The sequence below is a fragment of the Sus scrofa genome, chromosome 9, assembly GCF_000003025.6.
Source record: "Sus scrofa isolate TJ Tabasco breed Duroc chromosome 9, Sscrofa11.1, whole genome shotgun sequence".
In the NCBI taxonomy this organism is placed as follows: domain Eukaryota; kingdom Metazoa; phylum Chordata; class Mammalia; order Artiodactyla; family Suidae; genus Sus; species Sus scrofa.
In genome coordinates, this window is record NC_010451.4 from 4529631 (window position 1) to 4541986 (window position 12356).

Here is a 12356-nt window from a genome sequence, read left to right on the forward strand (position 1 = left end):
ACTTTCAAGATTATATAATGATCCGCTCAAGTTATCGTCTTGTTTACTTTACTAATATCGGCATAATCTCTACCGTGCAAATTTTCTGTAAGATGATGGTGTGTGTTATCTTAGAGCCTCTAGATTTGCTGCTTTTGCATACCATTGAGCAACAGCAGGAAAATGTTTGAACTGTACATTATTCAGTGTTATTTTTCCTGAATTTCAAAGAAGGCTCAGAGATTGTCTTACTGTTGACACAAACATAAATTAGAACAGTTCCTGTACTCAAGATACTTGCAGTATGAAATTTCCAAAAGCAATGAAATGTTTTGGTGTAAGTGTTCAGGGCTAAAACTTAAACCTCTAATTTCAGGTAAAACTCAAATTGGGTAAAATCATTACAATGTCTGTCTGTGGAAGGATGGTTTCTATTTAAGTACTGAGCAAATTATTTGACTAAAAAATATGTTTTTGCATATACCTAATATTTTTATTAACTTTTTCTTATTCGTACCTATGCCATCTCCTCAGTGTTCACAGAATTTGGTTAGCATCATCCAGTTTTTGTGTTGCTGGTGTTGATATTATCGTTTATACACTACTTATATATTCATTATTATTTTGGGAAAGTAGATAAAAATACATACCTGATACCAAATTTATCAAAGGGTAGATGCACAAGCAGATATTTGAAAATGAGACCTAGCCAGAGTTATAGTATGGATTGGTGAAGCAGTTAAAACATATTAATGTATTCTGGGAACTTTCCTGAAATGAAGTGTTTTCTACAATTTTGTTTTGTATATGGGAATACTTATTGCCATACGGGAAATTCCAGGTTTAAACAAACAGGACCAAAACAGAAGAATTACAAAAACATTTTAAAATTGCAACTTAAGAGAGTTTTTCTTTATATCAGTAGCAAATCAAAATTCTTAAGTATTTGAGAGTTTGTTAAACACTTCCTTAAACTCTGAGCATTGGCGTTTAAATGTTTTTTTCAAATGTAGACAGGTGTTCACCATCTTCAGGTTGCGTCTTTGAACCAAACTAAAATTTCTATAGAAGGAGCCACTAATGATCAAGATGTCTTTTGGAAAAAAACACATTTCAGGACATGGTCGCGAATTTGTTTGGTCTTCACGCCATAGACAATGGGGTTGAGAAAAGGTGGGACTAGCAAATAAAGGTTGGATAAGAGGATGTGAACACAGGGCGGGATGTGAGAACCAAACCTGTGTGTGAAGAAGGAGAAGAAGGCGAGGAGGTAGAACTGCAGGAAGACGCAGATGTGGGCGATGCAGGTGTTAAAGGCTTTGAATCGTGCCTCCTTCTGGGGCAGCTGAAAGATAGTGATAAAGATCGAAATATAGGACACAGTGATGACAATGATGTCAAGCCCTAAGATGGTGAAGGCAACAAACAGACCAATGATCTTGTGGATCCGGATATCTTCAGCGGCCAGCTTCACGAGGGCCATGTGCTCACAGTAAGAGTGGGAGATGACGGTAGTTCGATAGTGTTTAAGACGGCATTTGATAAGTACCAGGCACGGTGCTGTGAGAATGGCAGCCCTGAGTGTCACCCCAACTCCCATGTGAGTCAGGAGTTGTCGGGAGAAGATGCTGGCGTGTCTCAAGGGGTTACAGATGGCCACGTAGCGGTCTAGGGCCATCGCCAGGAGGACCCCGGATTCAATGGCCTGGAAGGAGTGAATAAGCCCCATTTGCAGAAGACAGGCTTCAAAAGAGATGTCTGGCAAATGGAACCAGAAGATGCCTAACATTTTGGGGAGAATGCAGGTGCTAAGTGCAATGTCCGTGGCCCCCAACATGGCCAAGAAAATGTACATAGGACGATGGAGATTGCTTTCGTGTTTGACTATCACTAAGATCAGGGAATTCCCACTCAGAGCAATAAGGTACATGACACAGAACGGAATCCCGATCCAGCACTGCACGGACTCCAGTCCGGGAATCCCGATGAGTGTGAGGACAGAGGGCATGAAGACTGAGCCGTTGAAGGTGAGCATGCTCACCTGGTGCCTAGGGCAAGGGCTGCTTCACCTTCTATTGCCTGTGAAGCCTTCATAAGTTAAAGATAAGACAAAGTTAGTTTATTGTAGTAAAATGGACCTTAGTTAGGGGTATCCCATCTCATCTTTTCTATCCCAACTATTTCTCGCTAATTTTCTGTCTCTTTTTCCAATGTCATTATGTGACCAGTCCTCCGGTTCTATGTATCTGCATGTCGTCCTAATTTTCAATGAAATGTATTAAGTGGACCTGATGGCTTCCTTTTGGTCCCTGACTACGGGAACAAACAAGATCCCTTTAACTCATCTTTGCTTATCATCTTCTATGCTTCTTCATCACCGGCTAATTGGAAGTGAGGGACAAAATTCATTGAATTCAGAGTAAGGGTATTTCAGGAACTGGACTCTATAGCCAGCTTAGCTATGAGGAATCTGCAATGGTAGAAAATCGTTCTGCTTGATCATAACCAGATTAGCAACTGTGAAAAGAATGTTTTTCAGGTTTGCAACTCCCTAAGTTTTTTAGCCAGCTTAGTCTCTCCATGGTCTGAACACTCTGCAAAAGATTCTCCCCGGATGCTTTCAATCCAATGTTTCAAACTTTCAGTGTTTCTCCCAAAACCAGCCATACGTCTTACACTTTTCCTTCTTAAACTCTGTGACAATAAATCCACACGTTTAAATTCATGGGTGTTGTCCTTACCAGTCTCTTTTAGATTTGTCTGTGGGAGGCCCGACTGTGGGCACATCACCTGTGTTCCAGTATCAACCTCTGTCTTCAGTTATTCTCTCTCCTTATCCACAGTCTTTCGGCCTGAATACCTATGTTTTCATAACTATTTACAGTAACAAAACTCCCCTTTAAATGTAGTGTTTACGTATAGCTTTATGCATCTTATATCCACTCAAAACACACTTTCTATACAGGTGAACATTTTCCTTTACACACTGGTTTTCACAGGACTGGCTCCATTCCCTTCTTTCTCTGTGCCCTTCACTGCTTCCTTCATGCATAAGACTGTGTGCCTCCAGGGCCTCCTGCAAGTGGCTTGCCTTATCATTTTCCCAAACGTGGGGACTTTCCTGCCTGCCAATTCCCTACAACCTGTATTTATCTCTTCTCCAAATCAATCAATCTATATATATATATATATATATATATATATATGAGATATAGATTATTTATATATATACATGAGATATAGATTATATATATATGTATATATATATAAATTCCAGTGTGAGGACCCTCCTGGTTCTCTGAGATCGTGTGCCACAGTGCAAGACAGCTGCAAATGTGGACTAAGTCTTTGAATTGAGCAGCAAATGCCTTAATGTCTTAATGTCTCCTTAAAACCCCAGATCTGCTTTCCAATGAGACCCATTGGCTGTGGATCTTGGCAGTTATTGGCACGGGATCTGAAGTCTGCCAGGAGAAGGTAAATCCTGGATGCCACCACTTTGCTTTACAGGCTCTAAAGCCAATTTTAAAGCATCTCATTGTCTCTGTTTCTGTGTTGGTGAAACAAGGATGGATCATGGATAAAAACACATCACAGTGTGACTGTGCACATTAAAGGACATAATCCCTCTAAAGAGTTGGAAGAAACATAAAGTGTTTGATCTGTCAATAAAAGTCCACACTTAATTAGTGGACATTCATCTTTGGCTCACAAAGAACTTGAGATATTTGAGGAGCGCTTTGCTCGAATGAGCATTTCTCCTGAATTAGCTGAAGGGCATCTTTTTTCTTGCGTCCTTCCCAGTCTAAACATGTATAATACCTTTAGCAAATACACTTTCCATTCATCCATCAGCACAGATGTCATTCTCTAGATCTTTTTTTCTATTTGTCAACCTCTCTTTGCAATTTGTCGCCCCTTGTGACGTTAGCTGATTCAGAAATACTGTGCAAATGTGCAACACAGTCTTCCTAGTGTTTAAAAACTCAAACACTCTAAGATCATATTGCTTTTTCTCATCCTGGAATTCCTTTGGATCACATGATACAGCCACACTTTCTGAAACCAACCCTTCATTTCCTTAGAGCCCATGCAGAATCCCAAACCCACAGACCTACCAGGGACCGCCGGTGTTAACTCGCATAGAGGCCAGGAAGTGGCAATCGTCTTGATGTTTCCGATGGTGCAGGAGGGATGCTTTATAGTGTAGGATGCACCTGGGAATGTGGTTCCACCAATCCCTGGAGAGCTTTTAGCGTCCCTGGAGACAAGGATGAGGCATAATATGGTTCAGAATGTACAAGATTCATCGTCTGAACGTGTTTCTCCATTTTAAAAGTGTGCTCAAACTTTGGTTTCACCTTGGGAACAGGAACCAAAAGGAGCCTCCTTTCAAAAATTCCTAAGAGAAGGCAGTGTCCCAAGATAACACACGTCAGTGATACTGACTCACCAAGATACTGAGCCAACCAAGGTACATTTAAACATTTGAGATAAGAGTGTGAATATAGGCTAATGAGCATGGATCTCGTGACAGAGAGATTCAACAAAAAATTTAGTTGAATTCTAGATGGAGAAGCAGTGCTTTCTTCTTTAGGTGCATGAAAGGAGCCGACCTGGGAACATTCACCTCAGGGTCTCAGGTACCAGTCACTTTCTGAGCTTCTTCCATATGAAAGTGGGTGACACAATTCTTTCTTTTATCCAAACCAGCGCCCACCGCATTTCCATAAAAGGATGCTATGTATTTTCAGGAGTGTTAGTGACAGTCATACACCTTCTATCAACTTCCCAACCTGAAACTGTTATCTATGGCAGCTGTTTACTTGGTTGGAAGAAGGGTTGGTACTTTACAGTAGGGATTTGGAGCTCTAGCACCTAGAAGAGGAGGAAATAAGATGTCTCTTATCCGCATAGGACAAGAGAAAGGCCACCAACACTGGATGACGTGCCTCTGCCTGAGAGACCTGGTCATCTTACTTGAAGTCACAGTGTTTTTGTCCTGGGTCACTGGCTCTGGCCCTATTGAGTCGTTCTGTTCCTTTGGAATGGAAAAGCTCCCTGGCCACCTTTTCTCATGAAATTCCCACGCAATTATTATCATCCTAGAAAAAGCAATGGTCTAGAAATGAGGGCAGTTAAATGGAGGATCCAGCTCACCCTGGAGTACACGTGGGCATCACTTCCTAGCTGGGCACTCAGTGATTCCCACTGGCTGGCTGAAGTCAGGTGGAACTGAGTCTCTACATCAGGGAACCCAAAACACACAAGCAAAGAGACAAAGAAACCAGTGCATGTCAGATTGCCAAAGCCTCACGCCAGAAAGAGATGGACCAAACCAAAGTGAAATATTTTCAGGGAAAACAAGATGAACACTTCAGATAAACTAGGAAGCAGGCGGAGTTGAGGACCACAGGTTCTCAACTCTGTGCACTCTTCTTTGTGTATAATACAGCTCTCAGTATAGACCTGTCGAGGGACTCCCATCCTCGATCCCTCCCATCCTCGATCCTCGGCACACACTTAAATGTTTCAGGAAGAGGGAGGAGTTTCATGTTTTAATCCATGAACCACGGGGACTCTTGGTTCCTGCAGCACAGAGTAGCCAGCACTGGCATGTAGCACCACAATGAGGGGATGAGGCCGAGTCTCGGTGAGATCCTAAGAGGGAACTAAGTCCATGACATCTATGAAGGGAACGTAGAATGAAAGCTATGTACTAAATGCAATAGATGAAATGAAGTTGCTGTTTCCAGTATTTCGTTGTCCAACTTAAGAATGAAAGTTGCTGCCCAGGCTCTTAATGTGACATTTCTGATGGTGTGGGGGTTGAGGAAGGCTAGAAGAATCCTTTAGCAGCTAGACTAGGGTTAAATGGAGACTCATTTCATAAAGATCTTCTTGAAAAAGAAGCATTTAGATGTCATGATTACCTGACTATAAGTAGAGAAAGTGTCCTTATGAATCTCAAATGGAAAAATAACTTACGTAACCCCCTACTAGTCTTCAGCCTCTAATTTTAAGTTGGATTTGAACTTTGCTTTGGGGTTAAGTCCAGCCACATTTGGTTAAAAAATGAGTTTTTGAATTGGACTGTAGCCTTGAACCTGAATTCTGCCCCTAACTATGATGTAATTTGTGGGTTGTTTTTTTTTTTCTTTTGCGTTTCCTCTGCTTTTGTTTCCATGTGCTGCCATGTAGAAAATACCACTGATAACTGCTTCATATATTTGTTCTGTTATTTCAGTGATCTTACTCTCTTTAAAGCACTTAGAATACTATACTGTATAAAGGCCTTCTGTAATGAATTTATGATTGTAATGACTGGTGTTTTTGAACGTTAAAATAGGCTAAACTGGGAGTTCCCGTCGTGGCGCAGTGGTTAACGAATCCGACTAGGAACCATGAGGTTGCGGGTTCGGTCCCTGCGCTTGCTCAGTGGGTTAACGATCTGGCGTTTCCGTGAGCTGTGGTGTAGGTTGCAGACGCGGCTCGGATCCCGCGTTGCTGTGGCTCTGGCGTAGGCCGGTGGCTACAGCTCCGATTTGACCCCTAGCCTGGGAACCTCCATATGCCGCGGAAGCGGCCCAAGAAATAGCAAAAAGACAAAAAAAAAAAAAAAAAAAAAAAATAGGCTAAACGGTTTTTAGTATTAGGCCTTGTGAAATTTATCGTGGGGCTATAAATATAGTCTGTGGTCAAAGTATTTGAGTTTGAAATGTCAAAATAATCGTTTCTTTCCTATGTCCTTTGAATTAAAAAATAACCCTGTTGTGAGAATTAATGGAGCATGGCCATGAAGAGCAGACTTGGGGTTCCTGGTTATGGGGGGCAGTGGGAGGCCTGTTGGAGGGAGTGGGATGGGTGGGCATTTGGGGGATTTGGGGGATACAAACTGTTATATTTGGAATGGATGGGCAACGGGGCCCTACTGTACAGCACAGGGAAATGTGTGTGATTCTGTCCCATTGTTGTACAACAAAACTCCAAGAAACATCGTAAATAAAGTATCCTTTACTTTTAAAAAAGGTTTGCAGAATTGCTTAAAATGATGTGTCATTATTCTCGCATGTCTTCCTCTCCTGCATGCTGTCACCAAGTGTCAGATACCATGTGGGTCAGGAGCATACAGATAAATTGGACGTGATCTACGGAGATGGAGTAGTTACATAAACTGAAAATGACGGGTAGTGTTGCACGTGTTGTGGAGCTTTTAGGAGCGGGTATGAGAAAACAATGACAATGGCCAAAGTTCCTGTATTCCCCTACACACCTACCTAAATTCTAAAAGCTGGACAGCAGTTAAGCCAGCAAAGAAGCACCCATGTTTTTATACATAATAGAAGAAACAGTGTCCAGAATACTCAAGTAGCCATTTTCTGTAGAAAGTCAAGTAATTTAAAGCACCCCCTGAAAACAAGCAATGTATAATGCATGAAGATGCTAGACTGGTGTTTAGACTTAGAATGCTAAGTTTGGTAATTTTGAAAAGTAGGACATACGTAAGAAATACCAAGCAGTAAAACATGAAAAATACATTTTCCTTCTCATGAGACGTTCTGTAAGATGGACTATTGGAGTGAGTAAGAACTAATAGAGAGGGGGCATCATAACTGGAGTTGTTGCTTTCTTTTGTTTTGTTTTTAAGAGACAATGCCTAGGACTTTGCTTGAGTAGGAACTGGTACAGGCCATCATCAGAAGCAAATGAGTACATTTCTGAATGGGTCAAGTGTGTGACTCATGGTGAGCTTTTCTGAATTGAGGTTATTTTCAAGAACAGTGCTCAAAATTGGTTGATGTTGATATAACATTCATTGCATAGACTATTGCAGAATAGGTCAGGAGATTCCTATGTAACACTTGGCCAGAGTCACAAATTACTTCTGTTTTGCCGCATTTTCATTTGAGAGGTAGATAATCAGAGAGAGAGAGATCGTTTTTTGCTTTTTTTGCTCCAAATCATTTATGATTAAGTTGAAGACATGGTGCTTCTTTCTTCCTATATAATTCTACCTGTATTTTCCAAGGAAAGTGATACTCTATTGTGTAACTATTCTGTGATACCCTAGCCCTCAGAATGTTTCGTAGATTTTTATGATTTTTATTTTGTCCATTATACTCGATGTAGAGTGTTCTGTCAATTACTCCTGCTCAGCAACGTGGCCCCGTCGTACATGTATACACACATTTTTGTTCTCACATCGTCCTCCATCGTGTTCCATCAAAAGTGACTGGATGTAATTCCTTGTACTGTACAGCAGGGTCTCATTGCTGATCCCCTGTGAATGCAGGAGTCTGCATCTCTTGACCCCAGACTCTGAGTCCATCCCACTGCTTCCGCTTCCCTTTGGCACCCACAAGTCTGTTCGTCCAGTGCCTGTGTTTCTTTTCTGTGGGAAGGTTCATTTGTGCCATGTATTAGATTCCACATAGAAGTGACATCGTATGGTATTGGGCTTTCTCTTTCGGACGTACTTCACCCAGGATGAGAGTCTCTAGTTCCATCCCTGTTGCTGCAAGTGGCATTATTTTGCTCTTTTTAATGGCTGCACAGTATGCATTGTGTAGATATGCCACATTTTCTTAATCCATTTATCTGTGGATGGACATTCAGGGTTGTTTCCGTGTCTTGGCTGCGTGAATCATGGTGTAATGAACATAGGGGTGCATGTATGTTTTTCAGTGAAAGTTTTGTCGGATATGTGCCCAGGAGTGGGATTGCTGGGTCATATGGTAACATCAGAACTGTTAATCCTGAGATAATACTCTAAGCTAATTGGCAGTTCAAAGTCACAGTTGGATAAGAGTCCAAAGATTCCTTCTAGTGACATTTTGTTGTTGCCCAGGATCCAACACAGGACCGCACGGTGACTTAACAGGGACGTATCTTCAGAGTTCTTTCATCTGCCGCAGCTCCTCTGTATTTCTTTTGCTTCCTTATGTTTTTCATTTGCTTGTTTGGCTTTGTTTCTGTGCAATTATTTACCTTACATTTTTAGATGTTTTTGTTGAATCCTAACATATGTAAAAATGCTATGTGATATGACTTATTAAATACCTTTCACAAGGTAGACGAAATGTGTAACTGTCTTATTGAGAAACATGACATTTCTCAACCCTGAACCAACCCTCCCCTTCTCCTTGATAGTCATTAATTCTTCAAGGATTGCATTAATCCTGAATGTTTTCTTAAATCCTTAAAATGAGTTGTGTCTTGAAAGGGCTGAAACTCTACAGTATACACTGCAGAATGTGTCTGTGGGGAGGAGTTGCTGCAAAGCAAGAGAAGAGGCAGCAGCCACCTGTGAGGGAAGATGCTTCCTTCCTGATGACTACAGAATATAGGGAAGTGGTGGAATGGGCAGCTTAGCAGACAGAGGCTTGTTCCTTGGATTTCACCTGTTCAGAGCTACGACGAGCATGAGATTTGGCCAGTGTAGTCCCATGCATTGTGGAGACAAATGAAAGTAAAACACAATGATTCAAATCTATGGGTTACAGCAGAGCATTCTAAGAAGGAAGTTCATAGCAACACAAGCATACTTCAGGACACAAGACACATCTCCAATAAACACCTTGATCTTCCACCGTAGAAAATAGGAAAACAAAGAAAACCCAAAGGTAGTAGAATGAAGGAGATAATAAAGATCACGCAGAAATAAATGAAATAGAGACTTCCAAAACAACTAAACAAACAAAAAAATCAGTGAAACTAGCTGCTGTTTCTTTGGAAAAAAATAAAGAAAATTTATAAACTCCTTGACAGACTCACAAGAAAAAGAATGGAACCCAAATAGATAAAATCAGGAATGAAAAAGGAGAGGTCCTAACCAATGCCACAAAAGCACAAAGCATCGTTAGAGATTGTGATGCACGATTATGCACCAATGAAATGGAAAACGTAGAAGAAAGGAAGAAATTCCTGCAAATATACAATTTCCTGAGGCTGAACTGGCAAGCAAATGGAAAATATGAACAGATCAATTTCTAGTCATGCAATGGACTCAGTAATCAACCATTCTCCACAAACAAAAGTCCAAGACCAGATGGCTTCGTGATGAATTCCTTCAAACATTTAGAGAAGATCTAACACCTCTCCTTCTCAAACTGCAAGGTACATCCACGTACATCACGCATACAGAGAATCTGTTGAAGGGGAAGAGAGGGAGCCAGAGAAAAATGTTCAAATATGCCACACCTTGATCAGAGCTCAGCATGGGAAGAAATAGAAATGGCACCAGAGTTGGTCGTTCTGAGAAATGACGGAAGTTGCAGAAATGGGTTCATTTAAACAGATCTGAGTAATGACCCTGCAGGAGAGTTAGATGGGAAAATGTAGCACATGATCACTTACGGGGAGAACATGTTCTTTCCAGAAGTGCTTCAGTAAAAGGAAGGGTCAGAAGAGCACTTAGTAGATAGAGCTCTCCTGGCACAGGAACATGTCTACGTTTAAGAGGACGTCAATGGTTTGCAAAGAAGGGCAGCTCAAAAAGAACACCACTTGTGGAAAGAAACCTTGTGTATATTATGAATGTATCTGCACTGAGGCTGTGGGAAAGGAGAAAAGCACAGCCAGGAGATTTCTGCAACTAGTACAAATGACATCAGGGACATTCGGTGCAGATGAGCTTCAGAGAGTTCAGTTAAAATCGGATGGGTCCCTTGTGGTTTTTTCCTTAGGGGCTAATAAATCCTCTAAGTCCCTCTTCTTCACCTGCTCATCAGGGAACCCTGAGATTGGTGCCTAGCAGCTTTCTTCTCCAATTGGAGCTCCCTAAATTGATGCTGTGTCTCCGAATAGCACAGCCAGTGCTGTGCGTTCTGTCAGAGGATGGACATGCCACCGTGACCTCAGGCAGACGTGCAGAAGGTGGAGCGTGTCTGTCTTGCGGAGGCAAAAGAGACGCCTGAAAGCCGATGCTGGAGGTGTCCACCCATGGGCACACGGTCCCAGCGCCAAACGTATTGGAGTTGCTGACTTTCACTGGGTTCTGCTACCGAGGGGGCAGAGGTAGAAGAGGCCACGCGGCCCACGGAATGCAAGGAAGTGAGGCTGACCTCCCAGGAGAAGAGCAATTGAGTGAGACGTGATGAGTGACAGGAAAAGGAAGAACTAAGATTACTCTTCGGGAGTCAGGTAGGAGCAGACCCGGTTCCAGCAGCAACTGGCAAGTAATTCTCGGTGTCCCCGCGTGGAATCCCATGCGTTTTCATTACCAGTTTTTACAATACTAGTAACTCCATCTCAAAATCCCTGCGTTCAGTGATGTGCTCTCAACCTGCCATCCCACTACCTGTACCTGGCAGGGAATGCTCCCAAGTCATCTTCTGACCCCTTAAGAGAGTCAGACAGTGTGGTCTTTATTCAAGGTTCCTCTTCTAATTCTGCCCCTCTTGGAAGAGGAAAACCTCTACTGCTCTCAGGAGGAGGCCATGACCCATGAATTGCAGCATCATCGAATTAAGCTCTGGGGAGAAAACCAGTGGAAATCAAGGTCCTTATTTAACTGACTCGTCTGTCCTAAATATGTGTCAACCAGCCCAGCCTTCTGTCTTAGAATGACTCCCGTTGACTATATTCAATCATGTAAGGCTTAAAGCACCGTAAATCCCAACTGCTTCCTGCATCATCGGCTTGTTTGGTGACATGCAGTGAACAGCTAGCGGATCATTAGCTTACAGACACAAAGCCACATTCTGGAGAGTTTACAAAACAAGAAAATAACCTAACTCTATGTTTCACATAATCACACCCATTTCTCCAGTGTATAGCTTTAGCATCTTGATTCAAAACGTGTCCTTTTTAAAAAAGTACTAAGTTTAGTCAGAAAAGAAGTTTCATGTAAAGCATAAGAGTGGAGGTGTTAAGGAAAAAACAGTAGTCCGTGAAATGAGAAAGGATTCAGTTGTCGTCAGTTGCTCTGGAGCCCTGTACTGAGTCATCTCAGGTCTACCACGATCTGCTCTGCCTTCATGTCTCTTTCTACATGTGACTCCTTTTAGGGAGCCTGTCCTTTGGGGGAGCCTGTCCCTGGGCCCTCTATTCTCTATTAACGTCTTCTGTCTCAGCTCATAAAATGATTCCAGTGTTCTCTTGATCTGTACTTCATTCAGAGTGAATGAGACGACATTGGCTGAATCACATGCTCATTGTAGCTCTGAACAGTTTAAATCCAAGAAGCCAGGCTCCATCTGGCCAGGTCACCCACGTCACTGTTCTCCCATAGTCTACACCATCCAGCATGAATCCTGTAACCTCTTATGTCACTGCTGCCCATTCTCTTGCTTCTTAGTGATTCCTCGTCTCTGGTTATTCTGTAGTGTGTATTATGGGATTCCTGCTATTTTAAGACACAACTAGTTTGAAGGGTT

At 42.1% G+C, this 12356-nt stretch overlaps 2 protein-coding genes across 2 annotated transcripts in view; one reads left to right on the forward strand and one right to left on the reverse strand.

The window, feature by feature from the left end:
* LOC100515441 (olfactory receptor 52A5-like) overlaps positions 1 to 12356 on the forward strand; it is a 202980-nt gene that overhangs the window by 101114 nt on the left and 89510 nt on the right. The window lies entirely within an intron of this gene.
* On the reverse strand, positions 1064 to 2637 carry LOC110255370 (olfactory receptor 52A5-like). The gene has a single exon (XM_021062372.1). It carries the CDS (start codon positions 2012 to 2014, stop codon positions 1064 to 1066), a length of 951 nt encoding a protein of 316 aa, XP_020918031.1. The 5' UTR covers positions 2015 to 2637.